Source organism: Hylobates moloch, unplaced genomic scaffold (assembly GCF_009828535.3).
Source record: "Hylobates moloch isolate HMO894 unplaced genomic scaffold, HMol_V3 SCAFFOLD_1, whole genome shotgun sequence".
Taxonomy (NCBI): Eukaryota; Metazoa; Chordata; class Mammalia; order Primates; family Hylobatidae; genus Hylobates; species Hylobates moloch.
In genome coordinates this window covers 163,762,446-163,785,848 of record NW_026652276.1, presented here as the reverse complement: position 1 = coordinate 163,785,848, position 23,403 = coordinate 163,762,446, and the positions used below count along the sequence as shown (strand labels likewise).

The following is a 23,403-nucleotide window of genomic DNA, read 5'->3' as shown; positions in this document are numbered from 1 at the left end:
TTATAAGTGTTAAGTTTCTAAGTTATTTCACTTAGGATAATGGCCTCCAGCCCAAAAATGTCTTCATTATTTTCTATGGCTGGGTAATAAATATGAACATTTTCTTCATATAATCCTCCACTGATGGACACTTAGGTTGATTTCATATCTTTACTATCGAAAATAGTACTGGGATAGACATACAAGTGCAGGTATCTTTTTGATATAATTTCTTTCCCATTGAGTATATACCTAGTAGTGAGACTGTTGGATCGAATGGTACTTCTCTTTTCAGCTCTTTGAGAAACCTCCATACTATTTTCCATAGAGATTGTACTAACTTACATTGCCACCAAGAGTACATAAGCATTCTCTTTTCTTCACATCCTTGCCAACATTTGTTGGTTTCAGACTTTTTAATAACCGCCATTCTAACTGGTGTGTGATGGTATCTCGTTGTGGTTTTAATTTGCATCTCTTTGATGATTAGCGATGCTGAACGTTTTTTCATGTTTCTTGGCCACTTGTATGTCTTCTTTTGAAAAATGTCTGTTTATTTCCTTTGCCCACTTTTCAATGGTTTTTTTTTCCAGTGTTTGTTTTTTTGTTGAGTTGTTTGAGTTCCTTGAAGATTCTAGATATTAGCCCTTTGTTAGATTCATAGTTTGCAAATACTTTTTCCCTATTCTGTTTGCAATGTTGATTGTTTCTTTTGCTATGAAGAAGCTTTTAGTTTAGTTAAGTCCTGTTTGTCTATTTTTGTTTTTGTTGCATTTGCTTCTGGGGACTTAGTCATAAATTCTTTACCTAGGCAATGTCTAGAATAGTTTTTCCTTGGTTTTCTTTTAGGATTTTTATATTTTGGGGTCTTTTGTTTAGGTATGTAATCCATCTTGACTTAATTTTTGTATGTGGTCAGAGGTATGGGTCCAGTTTCATTATTCTACATATGGCTATCCAACTTTCCCAGCACCATTTATTGAATAGTATGTCATATCACCACTGCTTATTTTTATTGACTTGTCAAAGATCAGTTTGTTGTAATCATGTGTCTTTATTACTGGTTCTCTATTCTGTTCCATTGATCTATGTGTCTATTTTTACACCAGTATTATGCTGCTTTGGTTACTATAGCCTTGTAGTAGAATTTGAAGTCAGGTAAAGTAATGCTTCCAGCTTAGTTCTTTTTGTTCAGGATTGCTTTGGTTATTCAGGCTCTTCTTTGGTTTCATATGAATTTCAGGATTTTTTTTCTAATTCTCTGAAAAAATGTCATTGATAATTTGATAGGGATTGCATAGGATCTGTAGAATGCTTTGGACAGTAAGGTATTTTAATGATGGTGATTATTCCAATCCATGAGCATAGGGTGTTTTTTTCATTTGTTTATATCATCTACAACTTCTTTCATCACTGTTTTGTAATTCTTCTTATAGAGATCTTTCACCTCCCTGGTTAAATCTATTCCTAGGTATTTCCTTTTTTTTAGCTGTTATAAGCGGACTTACCTTCTTGATTTGGTTCTCAGCTAGATCATTGTTGTGTAGAAACACTGCTGATTTCTGTACATTAATTTTGGACAGAAACTACTGAATTTATTTATCAAATCTAATAATTTTCTGGTAGAGTCTTTAGAGGTTTCTAGATATAATAACACAATCTGTAAACAGGATAATTTGAGTTCCTTTTTTCCTATTTGGATGTTTTTATTTCCTTTTCTTGCCTGATTGCTCTGGTGAGGACTTCCAGTACTGTGTTGGATAAGAGTGGTGAAAGTGGGCATCCTTGTCTTGTTCCAGTTCTTAGAGAGAATGCTTTCAACTTTTTACCATTAAGTATGATGTTGGGTATGGGTTTGTCATATATGGCCTTTATTATGTTGAGGTATGTTTCTTCTATGCCTAGTTTGTTGAGTACTTTTATCATAAAAGAATGCCAGATTTTATCAAATACTTTTTCTGCATATATTGAGATTATCATATATTTTTTGTCCTTAGTTCTGTTTATGTGATGTGTCCCATTAATTGATTTGTATATGTTGAACCATCCTTGTATCCCTGGGATAAATTCCACCTGATCACGGTGTATTATGCTGTTGGATTCGAATTGCTAGTGTTATTTTGAGGATTTTTGTGCCTGTGTTCATCAGGGATATTGGTTTCTTGTTTTCTTTTTTGTTGCATCTTTGTCTGGTTTTGGTATCAGGGTGATATTGGCCTCATAGAATGAGTTACAAAAGTTCCTCCCTCCTCATTTTTTAAAAATAGTTTCAGAAAGATTGGTATTAGTTCTTCTTTGCATGTTTGATAGAATTCAGCTGTGAGTCCATCTGATCTTGGGCTTTTTTGTTGTTGTTGGGAGATTTTTTTTTATTACTGACTCAATCTCGCTATTTATTGTTGATCTGTTCAGAAGTTTCTATTTCTTCCTGCTTCAATCTCAGGAGGTTGCATGTTTCCAGAATTTATCCATTTCCTTTACAGGTGATTTGATGCTTTTCTCTTAAAATTCCTTTTTTCACTTTGACATTAGATATTCTGAATACAACATGCTGTGGGGAAATACTTTTTATACTTGCCTGGGGATTGCTGAGCCTCCTGTATCTAGCTGTCTAACTCTCTGACAGGCTTGGGAAGTTTTCATCAATTATTTTTTGAAATATTAATTCATCAATTATTTTTAGATTTTATAAACTTTTTGATCCCTTTTCCCCTTCAGGAAAACCAATAACTCATAAGTTCAGTAACTTTATGTAGTCCCAGTGTCTCAAAGACTTTGTTCATTCTTTTTTATTCTTTTTTCCTTATTTTTGTCTGAATGGATTATTTCCGAAGACTAGTCTTCAGCGTCTGACATTCTTTCTTCTGCTTGGTCCAGTCTGTTATTGAAGCTTTTACACTTATTTTGTATTTCCTTCAATTAATCTTTTATTTCTAGAATTTCTGCTCAGTTTTTTAAAGATATCTATCTTAGCTTGGGTGAAACCCTATTTCTACAAAAAATTTAAAAATTAGCCAGGTGTGGCTGGCATGCACCTGTAGTCCTACCCACCCAAGAGGCTGAAGTGGGAGGATCGTTTGAGCCCAGGTGTTCAAGGCTGCAGTGAGCCATGATTACACCGCTGCACTTTGGCCTGAGCAACAGAGAAAGACCATGTCTTAAGAAAACAAACTATCTAGCTTCTTGTAAATTTTTCATTCATATACTGAATTGATTTTTGATTTCTCTGTATTGGTTTTCAGATTTCTTTTTCATCTAATTAAGCTTCTTCAAAATCAATATTTTTAATTATTTATCTCGCATTTCAAGGAATTCTTGATTGGAAACTGTTGCTAGACAATTGTTGTGGTCCTTTGGTGGCATCATATTTCCCTGCTTTTTCATATTTCCTGTGTCTTTCCATTGATATCTGCACATCTAACGTAGCAGTTGTCTGTTCTAATTTTTTGAAATTGTTTTCGTAGTAAAACATTTTTTCCTGAGTATGTATGTATTTTGTTGATTAAGATACTTTGGTTTTGGCTTTGGGTGCCAGCAGTAGTGTGATCTTTGTATAACTTCTTCAGTGGTACACAGGATCAGTGGTATCTGATTTCCTTAGTGACTTAAGGCATAGCAATTAGCTGCGGTTGTGGTGAAGTTTATCTGGGGACTTGAATGGCACATGAGCCAGTCTTTGGGCTCCAGTGGTGGCAGCAGCGGGGTGAGTGTGCCTGTTTTAGGCCCCAGAGCAGTTGACACTGGCACCATGTTACTGGATTCTAGAGGGCTTCTTCTTGGTCCCCAAGGTGGCTTGCTTGGAAGCTAGTAGTGGGAGCAGTGGACCAGCTATGTGGGTGTGTTCTCAGACCTCTGGGCAGCTGGTGTGGTGTGGGTGATGAAAGTAGCAGTAGAAAAGCAACCACCGGGACCCAAGCAGTCTGTGTTGATATTGCTGGAAGCTGCAACAGGCTGAGAAGCCTAGTCCGTAATCCCACAGCCACCCATAGCAGGGCAGTGGGTATTGTCCTAAGTGTGCTCAGGAGAGACTGGTATCCCATGTTCTTCCCCTAGATGGGTGGCAGGTGCAGCCATGTCAACTCGAACTTTGCCCAAGGGCAGGGGAAAGCCTAGCATTAAACTCTCAAAATGGCACCTTGGTCTTGCAACCAATGAGGGCAGTGAGGCCCCTCCCAAGCAGGTAGCATGGGCAAGAAGCTGTGGGGAGTGTGGTCCACTTGTGTCTCAGTCTTATGCCACTCATTCCAGAACAGTGGTATTATTCTAGATATGCTTAGGAGAGCCTAGTTTCCCTGATCCTCCTTAGCAGCAGCTGCAGCCATGGCGGCCTGAACTTAGCCTGAGGGCAGGACACAACCCAGCGTTAGACTCAAAATGGTGCTTTGGGCCTGCTTCCAGGGTCCAGGGAGGGTGGGGCACCTCCCAGGCAAGCAGTGTAGGCAAGATACCAGGGGGAGTGCAAGTGTAGTCTACTCACATCTCAGTCTCAACAGCAGCTTGCGGCAGGGCAGTAGGGACCCTCCGGGGGGGTGCACGGGAGTACCCAGCCTCTCCCTTTGTCTCCTAGAATCAGTGCAGCAGCAGCCGCCGTGTCTGTAGAGCCCTAGTATCTAGACTCTCAGAATGGTGCCCAGCTGAGGCTGCTCTTGGCTTGGAGGCATGTGGGGTTCCCTTTCTGGAGCAATGTCTCTGAGCAGTCTTTAGGCACCTCTGTGTATCAGGCCTGAGGCCCTAGTGGGTTGAGGGATTCTCTTGTAGCCAAGATTGTAAAAATCCATTTCAGAGCCCTGAGGTTTTCCCACACCCGGGAGCCTCCCCTGGCTCTCAGCTCCCTGCCAGCAAGCTGTCCCAAACTCTCTCCTTACTTACTTCTGGTGCTTCCCATGTCTTCTCTGGTGAATTCTCTCCTGGATGATCTGTTTGGAGTATCTGCTTACTATTCTGGTTCCTCTCCATGGAGGGCACATGTACTTCTTGTGTCTAATCAGCCTCTTTGATCCCTCTCCCCTTCCATTATCTATTGTACTCATGTTTTTTTTAATTTATATTTCTGCATACCTGTTTAGAGACCAACTTATTTACCTGTTTATATTTGTATGTTTTTATTTACCTGTTGAGTGATTTTGATAGTTTGGGGCTTTGTGTGTTTTGGGGCAGTTGGATTTGGTGGTGTCACTCCACATGTCATCATCTTCCAGGATGCCCTCTGAGGTCTGCTCCAGATTTGACCCATCTTATATGAACACACTATGTATGACCAGTATAAAATTTGTATTCATTATGTTCCCACCAATGAGAATCTACTGTACATAATTATGTATTGTTAAAATTAAGAAAATATGGAATAGAAGTAGATTGATTGTCCTGGAAGAGCTGTCCAGGAAAGCTTGAAATGTTGCTTTCCTTTTCTTTAATGATAATAAGCACAAGAAGCAAATAAGTAATAAATAAGTATAATTAAGCAATATCAAACACTCTTTAAAAATTGCTCTTTGCAGCATCCACGTAATTGATGAGTTGAATTGTGAAGCATTGGTAGGCTTCACAATTCCAAAATTGGAAGTTTCCATTTTGTTCTGGATAATTCAATACCTTTGTTCAATCTTTCCTCAATGTAAAATATTATCTTAAAAGATATAAAAAAGGATTGTAGAGTAGCCTGGGGTTTGGGGAATGTAGAAGCAAAATGAAAGAGCAGCTGAGCTTTTTCCATTGGTGAGGACAGAAGTGTGTCCAGGCTGCTTGTGTGTCTCCAACTTCAGGGATTTTGTACTATCACCCTCTTTTCTATTCAGTGCTTCTCCAGTTCGCCCTCTATCCAAGACACTGCTGCAGAAGTTAATGAATGAGTGGACAACAAAAAATGAAGTGCAAGTATTTATCAGACATTACCGAATACATACATTATTGAAATAAAAAGCATGAGAAATTATATTAGCAAATGCATTTGGAGTTTAGGGACCTCTAATTAAGAGTACAATACATTTGGATTCTCTCTCTTTTAAAACAGATTCTCCATGTATTCCTAAATATGACCCATCTTCCCTGGCAGCTAAATGTATTGCTGATGTCTTATTAAAGGGAACTCTGTAGCTTCTTCGCTATAGCTCAGGTAGACAGCCTCAGGTTTGAAGTTCTGCATAGAGCCAGTGTAGCTGTTAGTGGCAAAATGACCCCCAGAGTAAACAAAGAAACATGACCAGTTACCCTCAGAGGGGATTACTTGTCTCACTTGTAAACCAAGTATCGGGAGAAGTAAGCCAGTAAGTGTGAAGTCAACCTCACCAGGGAGTATGGCATGGAGTCTTTTCCATAACTTAGGCTAGACATTCTGCTATGTGTTATGCCTGTTGATGTTTCCTTATCTTTATGAGAAAAGGAAACATGCCAGCCTTCTAGTAAAGGCCTTTGGATTAAATTCTCTGAAGGAAACTGGCCTCACCTAATAAACTCACCAGAACATAAAAGGACATGGAAAAAAAAATAAAACTAATGTGCTAATCAGTTCAATAAATGCTTGAAGCTGGCCTTAAATCAAATAAAAGACAGGAAAAGATGCCTTATTTCAGAGCTTTGAGACACAGAATGATAAGAAAAATTTCTCTTGTATTTGAATCACTGAGGGGAAAACAGTAGTCGATTCAGGAGAAGTCGAGAAATAGCAGTGGCAGTTTCTAAATAGTAGTATTTTCCTTTCTATCTTCTGCCAAAGTTGATGGAAGCTCTCATATGGCAAGGGGCTTGGTAACTTTGCCTTCTTTCTTATTAGCTGCATGACCAATGTGAAGCCTGACTCCTGAGTATTGGCAATTCTCCCCTCTATTCCTCCAGTTCACTGTACCCAGCCCTGGAAAAATTAGAAAGTAGGTGAAGGTTTTCTTTGTCAAACACCTATTAGCCTCAAATCCTGTTTGACCATCTGATCAGTGGAAAAGCCATGTAGATCATAAAATCACTTAATACCACTGTGCTAGTTATGTAATGCATGCACCTGTCTAGAAATGTGGCATTTTCAAAGGAAGCAGGGAAAACTTACATAAATATAGACATTTCAAAAGGTGAAATTCTAGCCACAGTGAGCTCTGCATGGAATACGAATGCTTTGGGGTCAGTGACAGTCTTGACGTCTGTGATGGTTAATTTTATTTCAATTCACCTGAGTCACAGGGTGCCAGGCATTTGGCTAAACATCATTTCCAGGTATGTCTATGAGGGTGTTTCTGGATAGAATTAGCATTTAAATTGCTGGATTCAGTAAAGCAGACTGCCCTCCCCAATATGAGTAGGCATCATCAATCCACTGAGGGCCTGAATAAAACAAAAAGCAAAGGAAGGGAAAAATTTTCTCTTGTCCACCTGCTTGATCTGGATCATCAGTCTTCTCTTGCCTTTGGACTAGGATTTATACCGTCAACTTCTCTGGTTTTCAAGCCTTCAGATTCAGGCTGGAACTTTAACATTGACTCTCCTGCTTCTCAGGCTTTCTGATTCAGGCTAAACCACACCACCAGCTTTCATGGGTTTCCAACTGTAGACAGCAGATTGTAGAACATCACCTTCATAATTGCATGACTGCATGAGCCAATTCTTTATAATAATGAATAGAATCTTCTTCTTTTTCTTCTTCTTCTCTCTCATTTAAATTATATTAATTTATATAATATTAAATATTAAATATATAAATAATTTATATATTTAAATATATAAATTTGTATAAATATATACATATAAAATATACATATAAATATATTCCTATATACTTGTTTATATAAATATATTATTTTATATAAAAACATGTACTTGTTTATTATATATAAATATATACTTGTTTATATAAATATATATGGAATTCCTGTTAATTTTGTTAGATGTGATCATTTTATTGTCTATATATGGAAGAATATCCTGATTTTGTTGGTGATGCATACTCAATCATTGAAAGGTTGTACTTGTTCCTAGGTCTGCCATAACAAATCACTACAAACTTGGTGGCTTAAAATAACAGAAATGTATTATCTCAAAGTTCCAGAAACCAGAATTTTGACTGAAATGATGTTGGCAGGACTGTGTTCCCTCTGATGGCTCTAGGGGAGAGTCTATCTTTGCTTTTTCCAGCTTGTGTTAGCTCCTGGCATTCCTTGGCTTGCGGCTGCCAAGGAACTTGTATGTCAAATCTCCCTCTGGCTTTCTCTTACAAGGATGCTTATCCTTGGATATAGGGCCCACTGGGATAAGGGCCCACCAGGATGATCTCCTCATCTAAAGACTCTTAAGTTAATTACATTTGCAAAGACACCTTTTCCAAATAAGGTAACATTCCATCTTTTAACATATAAGGTAATATTGATAGGTTCTGGAGATTAAGGCATGGCTATATGTTTTTGGAACCACCATTCTATCTACTAAAGGGGTGACATATAAGAAGATCTAAAATTTACTTTTACGTGACTCAATAAAAATAAATATGGATGAAATAAATAAGACAAAAAGTTAATGGTTGATAAATCTAGGTGGTAGATATATGGGAGTACATTGTATTAGTCTAAAATTTTGTGCTTAGGATTTTCATACTAAGCCAAGTTTAAGTTCCTCATTTTGTCAAGAGAGTCTCATTTAGGGAGCTCTTTTAGTGTAGTGGGTCGAGTGGGTCGGAGCATGGGCTCTGGGGACAGAATGCCTGAGTTTGCATCCCACCAGGATTGACTTTGAATAGCTGTGGGATCTTAGGTCAGTTACTTACTATTTTCTTCTACAAAATGGGGATAATAATAATAATACTAGTTTCATCCATGTCCCTACAAAGGACATGAACTCATCATTTTTTATGGCTGCATAGTATTCCGTGGTGTATATGTGCCACATTTTCTTAATCCAGTCTATCGTTGTTGGACATTTGGGTTGGTTCCAAGTCTTTGCTATTGTGAATAGTGCCGCAATAAACATACATGTGCACGTGTCTTTATAGCAGCATGATTTATAGTCCTTTGGGTATATACCCAGTAGTGGGATGGCTGGGTCAAATGGTATTTCTAGTTCTAGATCCCTGAGGAATTGCCACACTGACTTCCACAATAGTTGAACTAGTTTACAGTCCCACCAACAGTGTAAAAGTGTTCCTATTTCTCCACATCCTGGTGGGGGAAGGGGGAGGGACAGCATTAGGAGATATACCTAATGCTAAATGACAAGTTAATGGGTGCAGCAAACCAACATGGCACATGGATACATATGTAACAAACCTGCACATTGTGCACGTGTACCCTAAAACCTAAAGTATAATAATAAATAATAATAATAATAATAATACTAAATTCAGACAATTGTTATGAGAATGAAATGAAATAATGCTCATAAAGTGCTTGGCACATTGAAAGGACCTGATAAATATTAGCCACATTAATAATTATGCTGAGTCTTTCGGGATGTCCCCTTCCAACATTCCACTATTAGCTAGGAGAGACTCTCTTAGAAAGGGGGCACAGGGGATTCCCAGTTTGTGCGTGTGTTTGGGAGTGGGGAGCAGGAAGGGATGTAAGGTGTAAGGTATTTACACAGGTCACATGGGCACAGGACAAACCTGGGGCTGCAATGGGGTGACAGGGAGATTCTAAAAGCAAGGGGAAACCCTTGTAGACTTTTAGCCAATCTTCTACTAGCTATTGCTCAGCCCATTTCTTAGCCATAATGCTGATAGAATTAATGCAAATTCTAAAAATATCTATCATATCTAGAAAGCTGTTTCAATGCTAAGTGACTGACTCAACCTAAATGAAAACGTTATTTAACAGGACTCTATGCTTCTTGAAGAACAACTCCCCCTGCTCATAAGGAGGTTGCTGCTTTTGGAATGTTAAAGGAGGCTCAGGTGTAATTTTGCCATTAGGGAATCCCATTGTTCCGACAGGGAGCTGAGCCAGCCTGCTCAGGTGAGTACTGTGGCTACTGCTGCCTTCTCCTCCCACACCTCAGGGTGCCAGCGCATCTACAAGAAATTCACACTTTATATTTAGGGTGTCATTTCATTTTTACATTAAGTGCATGAAGGCTTTCACTTGCCTCACATCTCACTTAGCATCATATTTCCCCTCAACCTGTTGCAGTCACCAAACCTGTGCAAGACCAGGAACAAAATAAATGAAAGAACTACAACAAAAAACGTAAAGATAAAGTTAGCAAGAGCAAAAGGGATGAAATGACATCCCTGCAGGGACATGTGGCTTTCTGAAAAGTCCAGATGCTCTTTTGAAACAAATCTTTGGAATTACTCCCTAGTGTTGTCACTGCTCCCCACTACATGAATTAAAACCGTAAGCAAAATAACAAGTCTCAAAGTTTAGGGTCTAAGCTACAAGGCTGAAACCCCTTGCGGAAGCAGTGCTACTATAATGGAACAAAGTCATCTGCATATATGATAAATCTGAGATCAGTTTTTCTAACAAGCTTCCAGGTTATAACAATGCTGCTGAACCGCAGACCATACTTTGCAGGAGCGTAGAATAGCAGTTCTTAAATTTGGCTACACTTTGGGTTTACAGGTGCTGTGCAAAATAAAACTGATGCCACAGAGGTTCTTATTTGCCTTTAAGTGTGACCTGGTCATCATAATTTTTTTAACTTTTAATTTTAATTTTTATGGGTACATAATATGTGTATATATTTATGGGGTACATGAGATGTTTTGATATAGGCATAAAATGTGTAATAATCACATGATGTAAAATGGGGTATCCATCCCCTCAAGCATTTATCCTTTGTGTTACAAACAATCCAATTATATTCTTTTGGTTATTTTAAAATGTATGATTAAATTATTTTTGCCTATAGTCACCCTGTTATGTTATCAAATACTAGGTCTTATTCATTCTTTCTTTTTATTGTTTTTGTACACCTTAACCATCCCACCTCCCCTTCCAACCCCCCATTGACCTTCTCAGCCTCTGGTAACTATCCTTCTACTCTATATGTCCATAAGTGCAATTGCTTTGATTTTTAGATCCCGCAAATAAATGAGAATATGAAAAGTTTGTCTTTTTGTGCTTGTTTTATTTCACTTAACATAATGACCTCCAGTTCCATCTATGTTGTTGCAAATGACAGAATCTCATTCTTTTTATGGCTGAATAGTATTACATCGTACGTAAGTACTACATTTTCTTTATTGATTCATCTGTTAATGAACACTTAGGTTGCGTTTGCCATATACGGCTTTTATTATGTTGAGGTATGTTCCTTCTGCACCCAGTTTTTTGAATATTTTTATTATGAAGGGATGTTGAAATGATCATATGGGTTTTTAAATCATTTATTCTGTTGATATGATGTATCACATTGATTGGTTTGCATATGTTGTACCATACTTGAATACTAGGGATAAATTCCACTCAGTCATGATGAATGATCTTTCCAATGTTTTGTTGAATTTGATTTGCTAGTATTTTGTTGAGGGTTTTTGCATCAATATTCATCAGAGATATTGGCCTGTAGTTAGTTTTCTTATATTGATGTATTTGTCTGATTTTGGTATCAGAGTAATACTGACCTCAGAATGAGTTTGGAAGCATTCCTTTCTCTTCTATTTTTCATAATTGTTTGAGTAGAATTGATATTAGCTATTCTTTAAATTTTTGATAGAATTCAGCAGTGAAGCCATTAGGTCCTGGGCTTTTCTTTACTGAGAGAGTTTTTATTACAGCTTTGAATTTATTACTTGTTATTGGTTTGTTCCAGTTTTGGATTTCTTCATGGTTCAGTCTTGGTAGGTTTTATGCATCTATGAATTTAACCATTTCTTCTAGGTTTTCAACTTTATTGGCATCTAATGATCTTTTCAATTTCTGCAGTATCAGTTTTAATGTCTCCTCTTCATCTGCAATTTTATTTGTTTGGATATTCTCTCTTTTTTCTCAGTTATTTTGGCAGAATTTTTGTCATCTTTGTTTAACTTTTCAAAAAACCATCTTTGTTTCATTGATCTTTTGTATTGTTTCCTTCTTTTTTATTTCATTTATTTCTGCTCTGATCTTTATTATTCCTTTTCTTCTACTAATTTAGGGCTTGGTTTCCTTTTGCTTTTCAAATTCTTTAATTTAATTTAATTCATTAGGTTGTTTATTTGAAGTTTTTCTTCTTCTTTGATGCCCGCACATATAGCTGTAACCTTCTCTCTTGGTACTGCTTTTGCTGTATCCCATAGGTTTTGGTATTTTGTGTTTCCTTTATCATTTGTTTCAAGAATATTTTCAATTTCCTTCTTATAATTTCTTCATTGACCCACTAGTCATTCAGGAGCATGTTGTTTAGTTTCCATGTACTTGTATGGTTTCCAAAATTCCTGTTGTTATTGATTTTCAGTTTTATTCCATTGTGGTCAGAGAAGATGCTTGATATGATTTCAACTTCTTAAAACGTTTTAAGACTTGTTTTGTGACCTAACATATGGCCTATCCTTGGGAATGATCAATGTGCTGAGGAAAACAATGTTTATTCTGCAGCCATTGGATGAAATGTTCGTAAATATCTATTAGGTCCATTTGGTCTATAGTAAAAATTAAGTCCAATGTTTCTTTGTTGATTTTCTGTCTGGAAGATCTGTCCAATGCTGAAAATGGAGTGTTGAAGTCTCTAAATACGATTGTCTTGGAGCCTATCTTTCTCTTTAGCTCTAATAATATTTGCTTTATATCTCTGAGTGCTCCAGTGTTGGGTGCATATATATTTAAAATGTTATATCCTCTTGCTAAATTGACTCCTTTATCATTATACAGTGACCTTCTTTGTCTCTTCCTATAGTTTTTGTCTTGAAATCTATTTTGTCTGATATAACTATTCTTACTCTTTCGTTTCCATTTGCATGGAATATCTTTTTTCTTCCCTTTATTTTCAGTCTATGTGTGTCTTCATAGTTGTCTTTATTTGTGTTTCTTGTAGGTGACAGATCAATGGATCTTTTCACTGGGTACATTTAGTCTGTTTACAGTCAGTCAATGTAATTATTGATAAAGAAGTACTTACTCCTGCCATTTTGTTATTTGTTTTCTGGTTGTTTTGTGGCCTTCTCTTCCCTTTTAATTTTCCTTCTGTCTTTCTTTTAGTGAAAGTTTTTCCCTCTGGTGATATAATTTAGTTTCTTGCTTTTTATTTTTTTGTAGCCATCATATGTTGCTATGTATGTTACCATGAGGCTTGCAAATAGTATTTTATAACCCATTATTTTAAACTGATGACAACTTAATACTCATTGCATAAACAAGCAAAGAGAAAATGAATAAAAGCTCTACACTTTAACTTTATCCTCCTACTTTTTAACTGTTTGTTGTTTCTATTTATATCTTACTATACTGCCTATGTCTTAAAAAGTTCTAGTTATTCTTTTCAATTGGTTCATCTTTTCATCTTTCTACTTAAGACATGAGTAGTTTACACACCATACTTACAGTGTTACAATATTCTTTGTTTTTCTTTGTGCTTACTATTAGCAGTGAGTTTTGTAGCTTCAGATGATGTTATATTGCTCATTAATGTTCTTTTCTTTTTGACTGACATACTCCCTTTAGCATTTGTAGTAGGATAGGTGTGGTGTTGATGAAATCTCTCCACTTTTGTTTGTCTGGGGAAGTCTTTAGTTTTCCTTCACGTTTGAAGAATATTTTCACCAGATACACTTTTCTTTTTCTTTTAGCACTTAATTATGTTGTGCCCCTCTCTTCTGGCCTGTAAGGTTTGCACTGAAAAGTCTGCTGCCAGACATATGGGAGCTCCATTGTATGTTGTTTCTTTTCTCTTCCTGCTATTAGGGTCCTTTCTTTATCCTTGACCTTTGGGAGTTTGATTATTAAATGCCTTGATGCAGTCTTTTGAGTTAAATCTGCTTGGTGTTCTACAACCTTCTTGTATTTGATATGGGTATCTTTCTCTAGGTTTGAGAAGTTCTCTGTTATTATCCTTTTGAATAAACTTTCTACCCCTATCTTTTTCTCTACCTTCTCTTTAAGGCCAACAACTCTTAGATTTGCCCTTTTGCGGCTATTTTCTAGATCCCATAGGTATGCTTAATTGCTTTTTTATTCTTTTTTGTGGTTGTTTCCTCTAACTTTGTATTTTCAAATACTCTATCTTCAAGTCACTAATTCTTCTTCTGCTTGATCAATTCTCCTATCAAAAGACTCTGATGAATTCTTCAATATGCCAAATTCCAGAATTTCTGCTTTATTCTTTTTAGTTATTTCAATCTCTACTAAATTTGTCTGATAGAATTCTGAATTCCTTCTTTGTGTTATCTTGATTTTTCTTTGAGTCTCCTCAAAACAGCTCTTTTGAATTCTCTGTCTGAAAGGTCACATATCCGTTTCTCCAGGATTTGTCCCTAGTGCCTTATTTAGTTCATTTGGTGAGGTCATGCTTTCCTGGATGGTCATGACACTTGTAGATATTTGTCTGTGTTTGGGTATTGAAGAGTTAGGTATTCATTGTAGTCTTCTCAGTCTGGGCTTGTTTGTACCCATCCTCCTTGGGAAGGCTTTCCATATATTCAGAAGGACTTGGGAGTTGTGATCTAAGCTGTATGTGCTTTAGGGGCCACCCCATGCCCAATAATGCAGTGGTTCCTCCAGACTCATAGAGGTACTGCCTTGATGGTCTTGGATAAGATTTAGAATTCTGTGGTTTACCAGACTGAGACTCTTGTTCTCTTTCCTTACTTTCTCCCAAAAAGAGCCTCTCTCTCTGTTCTGAGCCACCTGGAGCTGGCAGTGGAGTGACCCAAGCACCCTTGTGGCCACCACCACTAGCACTGTGCTGGGTGAGACCCTAAGTCACCACAGCATTGGGTGTTGCCCAAGGCTTACTATAACCACTCGTTGGCTGCAGCTTATGTTCGCTTAAGGCCCTAGGGTTCTACACTTAGCAGGTGGTAAAGCCAGCCAGGCCTGTGTTCTTCCTTTCAGGGTGGTGAATTCCTCCACTCCCCACGCAGGTCCAGAAGTGCCATCTGGGAGCTAAGAACTAAGAGCAAAAACCTTAGAATTCTATGTGGTATTCTAATGTGCTGCAGCTGAGCTGGCACTCAAGCCGCAAGGCACAGTCCTTCCCACTCTTCCCACCCCTTTCCAAACAGAGAGGAGCCTCACTCTGTGGCCACCACTACCATAGGCTCATGAGAAGTAATGCCAGACTACCTCTGATGTTCCTTGAGGGCCTAACAGCTCTTCAGTCAGCTTGTGGTGAATGCTGCCTGGTTTGGGACTCACTTTTCAGGGGAACAGGCTCCCCTCTGGCCCAGGGCAGGTCCAGAAATGCCATCCAAGAGCCAACTCCTGGAACTGGGGACTCTGAGAGTCCTCTTGGTGCTCTATCCCCCTGTAGCCAAGGTGGCACCTAAGGTGCAAGACAAAGTCCCTTTACTTTTCCCTCCTCTGTTTTTCACGTGAAAGGCATCTTGCTACCTAGCCACCAGATTTGGAAATAGGCTGAGTCTCACCTGAAGGCAGCAAGTCTCAGAGGCTCACCCAAGGCCCTCACCATGATACCTGGATATCACTGCTGGTTATTCAGGCCCCAGGGACTCTTTAGTTAGGAGATAATGAATCCCGCCAGGAGTAGGTCCTTCCTTTCAAGGCAGTGGGTTCTCTTCTGGTCTCAGGTATGCATAGAAATGTTGTCCAGGAGCTAGAGCCTGGAAAGGGGACCTCATGGCTCTGACTGATGTCCTATCCTGCTGTGGCTGAGCTTATCCAAGATGCAAAACAAAGTTTTCCCTATTATTCCATCTCCTCTCCTCAAGTGGAGGGAAACGGTCTCTTTTGGAGCCACAAGCTGTGCAGCCTGGGGTTAGGGGAAGGGTGATGCCAGCACTCCCTTAGCTTCCCCTGACTGATGTGTCATTAGGTCACGTGCCCTGCTTAGCCCACTATCACTGTCTCTGGGCCCAGTTCAGCACTAGGGCTTGTCTAGGAGTTGTAGTCCCGGTGGCCTAGACTGCCACTGTAGCCCATGGTGGCAAGGCTTGCAGGAACTCAAGTTTAGACTGCTGGGGGTCAGTGATTCCCTTCTGTTTAGGGCTAGATTAAATACTCCCTCCATGGGTGAGCATCAGCTAAGTTTCATCCAGTTTTTTTCTTTTATAATAGGACAGCACTGAGCTCAATGCCTCATAATTGCTGCACTCTCTCTCTCCCCAGTGCACAGAAAAGCTCTCTGCACCATGCCACTGCTGTCACAGGATGAGGGAGGGGTGGTGTCAGTGATTCAAGACTGTTTTACCTACCTCTTCAGTGCCTCTCTCAGTGATATAAAGTTAAAACCAGAATGTAAGACCTAAAATCATAAAAACCCTAGAAGAAAACCTGGGCAATACCTTTCAGGACATAGGCATGGGCAAAGACTCCATGACTAAAACACCAAAAGCAATGGCAACAAAAGCCAAAATTGACAAATGGGATCTAATTAAACTAAAGAGCTTCTGCACAGCAAAAGAAACTATCATCAGAGTGAAGAGGCAACCTACAGAATGGGAGAAAATGTTTGCAATGTATCCATCTGACAAAGGGATAATATCCAGAATCTACAAAGAACTTAAACAAATTTACAAGAAAAAAACAAACAACCCCATCAAAAGTGGACAAATGATATGAACAGACACTTCTCAAAAGAAGACATTTATACAGCCAACGAACATATGAAAAAATGCCCATCATCACTGGTCATTACAGAAATGCAAATCAAAACCACAAGGAAATACTATCTCATGCCAGTTAGAATGGTCATCATTAAAAAGTCAGGAAACAACAGATGCTGGAGAGGATATGGAGAAATAGGAATGCTTTTACACTGTTGGTGGGAGTGTAAATTAGTTCAACCATTGTGGAAGACAGTGTGGCAATTCCTCAAGGATCTAGAACCAGAAATACCATTTGACCCAGCAATCCCATTACTGGGTATATCTCGAAAGGATTGTAAATCATTCTACTATAAAGACACATGCACACGTATGTTTATTGTGGCACTGGTCACAATAGTGAAGACTTGGAACCAACCAAAATACCCATCAGTGATAGCCTGAATAAAGAAAATGTGGCACATATACACCATGGAATACTATGTAGCCATAAAAAGTATGAGTTCATGTCCTTTGCAGAGACATAGATGAAGCTGGAAACCATCATTCTCAGCAAACTAACACAAGAACAGAAAACCAAACACTGCATGTTCTCACTCATTAGTGGGAGCTGAACAATGAGAACGCATGGACACAGGGAGGGGAACATCACACACTGGGGCCTGTCAGGGGGTGGCGGACTAGGGGAGGGGTAGCATTAGGAGAAATACCTAATGTAGATGACAGGTTGATGGGTGCAGCAAACTACCATGGCATGTGTATACCTATGTAACAAACCTGCACATTCTGCACATGTATCCCAGAACTTAAAGTATAATAATAATTTTTTAAAAAACAGGTACTGTGAATGCTCACCTGATTTTTTGTTCTTATGAAGGTGCTTTTTTTGTTCTGGGTTATTTGTTTGCAGACAGTTGTTAGATTAGTGTGTTTGCAGGGGTTGGGGGACAATCAGTGGAGACTTCTATTCTGCCTTCTTGCTCTGCCCCTTACCAATCCTGTACCTTGAATTTTTAAATGCACCCTGATATTTCTAATTGCCCCTTAATTTCTAAGCAAAGTTTGACAATAACTGGTGTAGAGTTTTTTTTATTTTCTTGAATTCTTGGAGGGCCAGAAACAAAGTGCTTGGTTCAATACTGACTGACTCTACTGGCCGAATGTTGCTTTTCAATAATAAAATTGCCTGGGACCCACTACTGGTAGTTCAGATTTAATTAGTTTAGGGAAGGGCCCAAACATCAGAATATTTCAAACCTCAGCTAATTCTCATATGCATCCAGGTTAGGACTCATTATTTAAGATATTTCAAGAAGGAATTGGAAAAACACCTTTAATTGTCATAGGAAAAACAGACATAGCTTACAGGGAGAAAATGTGACGGTTCTAAATATATATATATATAGGGTAGCAACTGCTTGCTTTGGTATTTTGTAATAACAAATCTAACATTTTGGTAGATGATGGTGGGGACTGAAATAGCATTAAACATGAGGTTGGATTACCACATCCACATTTAAACCTTCTTTTAATCTACTTATTTTCAGAGTTTAAAAATAGCATAATGTTTTGAACATAGTGGATACACAGTCAATATTTAATGTCCTATCAGATAAAGGCAATATTATAACATTCCTGGGATGATTTCCATACTGAAATAATAAAAATATGGCAACAATGAGGATGTATTATAATATAAAGCATTATATATTACGCAACCAAAAACACTCATATCGCACTTTTAAACTAGGAGAGAAAGTTGTGTCATTCTCAATATGGTAATCTATCTAAAACCAGCATTTAACAACATAGTTAATAGGGAGACTAGAGGCATTTATATAAAAGTCATTATGAGGCAAGGATACTCATCATTATTGAATATTGTTATGGTAGTTCTACTGAATGCAACCAGACTAGGGAGGAAAAGGAGTAAAGGGCTTAACTCTTGGGAAGGGAAAAAAAGATTGTTATTTGCAGATGATATAATAGACTGCCTAGAAAATTAAAGAAAATTAGTTGAAGATCTGCTAAAACCAATGAAAAAGTCCACTGTGAATATTACATAGAAAATAAATATGGACAAGTATTAGTTTTCCTGTATATCAGGAGGTGCAAACTCAAATGTCTTTAAAGGCTAGGTAGGTAACCTAAATGCATGACCTCTCCTTGTGTGGGCAATATGCTGTTCACAATAGCAAGAAAAATATAAACTACCTGACTTAACAAGAAACACACAGAGTCTTTATGCTGAACTTATGAAAATTGAGCAAATAAAGAAATATATAGTATGTTTTTAGATCACTTGGAGAACAAACAGGCGATACTAGCCAGGAATGTTTAGAATAATGAGTGTAACAAGGGAGAACTTTGGCTATCCCTATGAAATATTAAAATGTATGTGACAACTATGGCAATTGAGATGGAGTCTTCTATTTCTGTTTTACTTGTTTACTTGTTTGATGAAAGAACAGGTAGATCATTAGAACAGAAAATAAGAAACAAAAACAAAGGCAAGTGTAGATAAAATTCTAGCCTATGTCACATTCATTCATTTATTTAAAAATAATGCTCTAAGCACTATTCTAGTCACTGAGGATACAACAGTGAATATGGTAGACAAGAGTCTGTTTCTCTTTGTATTCTGATTGGAGAGATAGACAATGCTCTTTTTCTCTCTCTCACATACATGCATATATATATGATTTATAAGATATGTATATAATATATATATAATAAATAAGAAAAATAAAGATAATTCATGTAGGGTGGTATAATTTTGACTTGAGGAGGTGACATTTAATCTGATAAGTGAATGGCTAGAAGAAGTGAGCCATGAAAATGCAGGGGAAAAAACCTTTCAAAGAAAGTATCAGGCTTGGTAAAGTCAAGAAACGGAAAGAAGTATGGTGGAGCAGAGTAGGCAAGGGGGCAAGAATATGTGAGGTTGACAGGAGTTAGATTTTGCAGGACTTTGTACCCAAGATAAAGAACTTGGATTTTATTTTTTAAGTATAATAAAGAAATCTTGGAAGGTTTTAAAGTAGAGGAGTGACAGTCTGACTTGTCATTTATAAAGATCACTCTGGTTTCTATTTGTAGAATGAACTACAAAGAGCCAGTACGGAAATGGCCAACCCAGACAGGAGCCTATCAGAGTAGTCTGGGAAAGATGAAAGTGACCAGGATGAAGTAGGGGCAGTGAAGTTGGAAGGAAGTGAATTAATTTGGGGTATGTTTTGGAGGAAAAGTCAAAAAGATTGAATTGGGACACTGAAGAAAAGAAAGGAATCAAGGATAATTCCTAGTTATGGTCTAAAAGAACTGGCTGCGTGATACTAAGAAGACTAGAGAAAGACCAGGATGGGGGTGGGTGTGGGGAATCAAAAGTTTCAAATATAATAAGTTTTAGATGTCTATCAGAGATTTTGAGGAAGTAACAAGCAGGCAGTAACCTATAGAAATCTGGTGTCCTGATAAGTTGGCTCGAGATATCCATGTTGGGCAATAATCGATGACTATATTTAAAGCCAAAGCACAAATCAGCATGTTAGGGAGGCAAAGGAGTCCTAAAATGGTGCCCGGATGCTGGCATTTGGAGGACACACAGAAAAGGAGCAAGGCAGCAAGGGAAACAGGAAGAAGATAGCTGGGGTGGCTGGAGAAAAACCAGACAGGTATTGAAGCAGACAGAAGGAAGTAGTTCAGGCAAGGGGTAGTCAACTGTGCTAAATCCTGTGGATAGTTCAAGCAATATACAAACAAAATAGAGAGCACTACCTAGCTTGAAAAGAGCAATCTTGGTGAAGCTGATGGGTATGTGATACCTTTTAGAATGAGAGGCAAGGAGGTGGAGATAGCTACTTTTGACAACCTTTTTAGTGTCACTGAAGTGACATTTCAACCAATATTGTAATACAAAAAAAATTACTTCAATTTGCTAAAATCAGTTCAAATCAGCAGGGAGAATGATCATTTTATAAATGACCTTGGTATAATTTATTATTTATTGGAAAAATTAAATAATTGATTAAAATTTTAGGAAAAAAGAAAGTAATACTTCAAAAAGATAACAAATCTGTCTCTAACTGGTAGTATAATGGGCATTTTCATTTTGTAGTTATACATTTTTCTAATTTTTCCATAATATACTCTTGTTTAATTAAAAGAATCAATGTCTTTTTTAAGAAAACCAAACAATTTTAGCAAACTTCTAGGCTCAAAACCAAATTAAACCAATTCAATGCAACAGACTATTGGTATTTCATCAGGTTCCTACCATCTGGAAAGGTGTGCAATATAAGAATGTCAAGGAGGATATATAACACAAGGTGAAGCAAGGTGAGTGTTCCAATCAGAGCACAAGGCACCTATGAGAAGTCAAAAGAAGGGCTTATAACTTCTGGTTCCTGGTCAGAGTTTCAGAGTAAAACTCTGAAAAAAAGAAAAGAACTTGACAAAGGGAAGGTCATGGTGACTGGGTCATCATGAGCAACGTTACTGGAGTGGTAAGGCAGAATCTGTACCTTGTTAAGTCACTCTGTGGGAGAAATCCACAGGACATGGTGAGCAACCCACGGTTACCACCAAGAGCTCTTCAGTGAAGTTAGAAATGGAGAAAAACCCAAGAAGCTCCCCTTCCTCTTCCCTCAGGAATGCCTACTCATCAATTAAATAAAGAATAGCTAAGTAACATGTATAACCAGGATCTCTAAAGTGTGTGTGTCTGCATGTGTATGTCTCAATCACCACAGGAAATTATAATCAGTTATTCACAGCCCTGAATTCTTTCCGGGTCTTGTGTTCAGTGCTCAAGTAGCTTGTCTGAGTCCAATTAGGGAAGGGTTAGCTCTGATTAAGTTTAAAGAAATGTGGTTAGTGAAAGAAGCCACAAAATGAAGACTTCAGAACGGAGACACCACTCCTCTCTGTTTTACATGGTGCCTATTATTGCTGTGGGTTTTGGAGATTCACTGGATTGGTCTGTTACTCATGGTAAAGTCCACCTGGTATAGCATGTTGCAAAGACGAGAAGGATCTGAATTTCTGATCTGACTCAGTGGAAGATGGAGATACCTCCTTAAAATTGAGGCAAGTATTCTCTGAGTGGAAGGAGGAATAAAAGGAAAAAGAAAGTATTATTTAGAATTCTACTTGTATCTGACTCAGAAACAGTGAGTTTAAGGCTATTGTTAGCCACTGTCCCTGGTTCCCCACATAGTCCTTAGGCTAGTGGTGTAGAAGTGATCTGTTGTGGAGAGGGTATATATGACCGCGTTGCTTCTATCAGGAAGCCATGAAGTCGCCAGGGTATACTTAGACCCAGAAAAAGATTTTTAAATGTCAGTGGCATTACTCACACATCTCTTCTGGCTGTCTCAGTGCGTTCTTCACCCTCACACAGAGATTGACACGTTTCCCATATCCCTGGTCAAAAATAGAATGTACTTCTCATTTCAGCTCTGAAACACTCAAATGGTGTGTCCCAAGCTTTTTGCAGTCTTCTTCAATTCATAACCCGAAGCCAATACAAACAAGGTGTCTGGGTGCTTTTAATATGTGTATGTACTTACAACTCTCATTATATAAATTGTTTTCCCTTGAGATGTTTCTCATTGCTAGAAAGTCCTGCTTTTATGCTTATATTTCTCTTTAAACTTTACTTTTATGCCAACAGATGATGTGCTTGATTCTATTTTCCATTTAATGTTAGGATATTGGACTCTTGGCAAAGCATAACGAGGGGCCCAGTTCACTCTCAGTTTAAATGCTAAGATAATGTACTTCTGCATAAGATGAAAGAGACACCTATCCAATGGCTGCCCTTTAGTGTGACTGTTCTGCTGCCTGTAAATTAGTTTGGTATGGACAGATGGCCTCTGTTTGAACCAAGCACTCCCCTTCACTAGCTATCATCTTCTTCCCTCTTATCACCCTGGCTAATTCTTATTCTGATTCCTGATGTGCACCTTGGGCTGTCTCTGTTTGTTGGACTTATTCAGAATTTTTTCACTGACTCAACAGCCTTCCTCTTCTCTACCCACCTTCACCTTCCCTGAGCTTCCAAGGAGAATGGCAAGCTCATTTGTGTACTTCTAGAGCAACCCTGTCACAGGGCTAATGGCTACCAATGAACAACAAATTAGCAGATGATGCCTGCACTTGATGGCTGGATTTGGTCAAGCCATTGTTTGCTACTTTTAAATAATGTTACATTGTATTGTTCTTATACTCAGTTATTAATGAGTCCTTCTTCACCTCGTTCCTCCATTCTACCAGTTTCAAGATGATTTGTGATGAAGACTTTTCTCAGCTCTTTTCGGAGAAGACCAAAGTTAAGAATTCAAACTTAATTGGTACTTGCCTTCATAGCTTCCACACTTGCTTTGCTCTGTCATTTTCATATGGTGCCACAAATTCCCTCCCACCTTCTAGGGCACAAAAAATCTCTTATTTTTGGAGAAACTCAAAGGATACTCTATTAATGTCTATTTGGGATTTCTAATTCTTACTTTACATTTGATCTACCATATTTTTCTCTTTATTTGGGCAATCTTTGCTTTTTAAGCAATATATATTTTTAAAATTACAAAATAAATGCATTTGTGATAAACTCAGAAAATATAGAAAAGGTCCAGTGAAGGGACATAGAATCACTTATAATCTCCCCATTTATTATTAACTTTGACTTATATCTTTCTAATATATTTTCTATATAGTAACATAATTACAATATTTTATACACTGTATCTCCGTTTCACTCAACAATCCATTATTAATATTTCCCCATAGTAATAAATATTTCCCCATAGTAA

At 38.0% G+C, this 23,403-nt stretch overlaps 1 protein-coding gene across 2 annotated transcripts in view; it reads right to left on the bottom strand.

Annotated features, from left to right (window-relative positions):
• Positions 1–5,843: 5,843 nt before the first annotated feature.
• The window catches only part of SEM1 (SEM1 26S proteasome subunit), a 93,844-nt gene continuing 76,284 nt past the window's right edge, over positions 5,844–23,403 (bottom strand). The window contains exons 2-3 of one of the 2 annotated variants that reach the window (XM_058447054.1): positions 21,949–22,015; positions 5,844–6,826 (exon numbers count right to left, since the gene is read on the bottom strand). In XM_058447054.1, coding sequence (XP_058303037.1) covers positions 6,799–6,826; positions 21,949–22,015 — 95 coding nt within the window. In that variant the 3' untranslated portion in view covers positions 5,844–6,798. The remainder of the gene's footprint in view (positions 6,827–21,948; positions 22,016–23,403) is intronic. The other variant, XM_058447043.1, reaches the window with a different exon arrangement.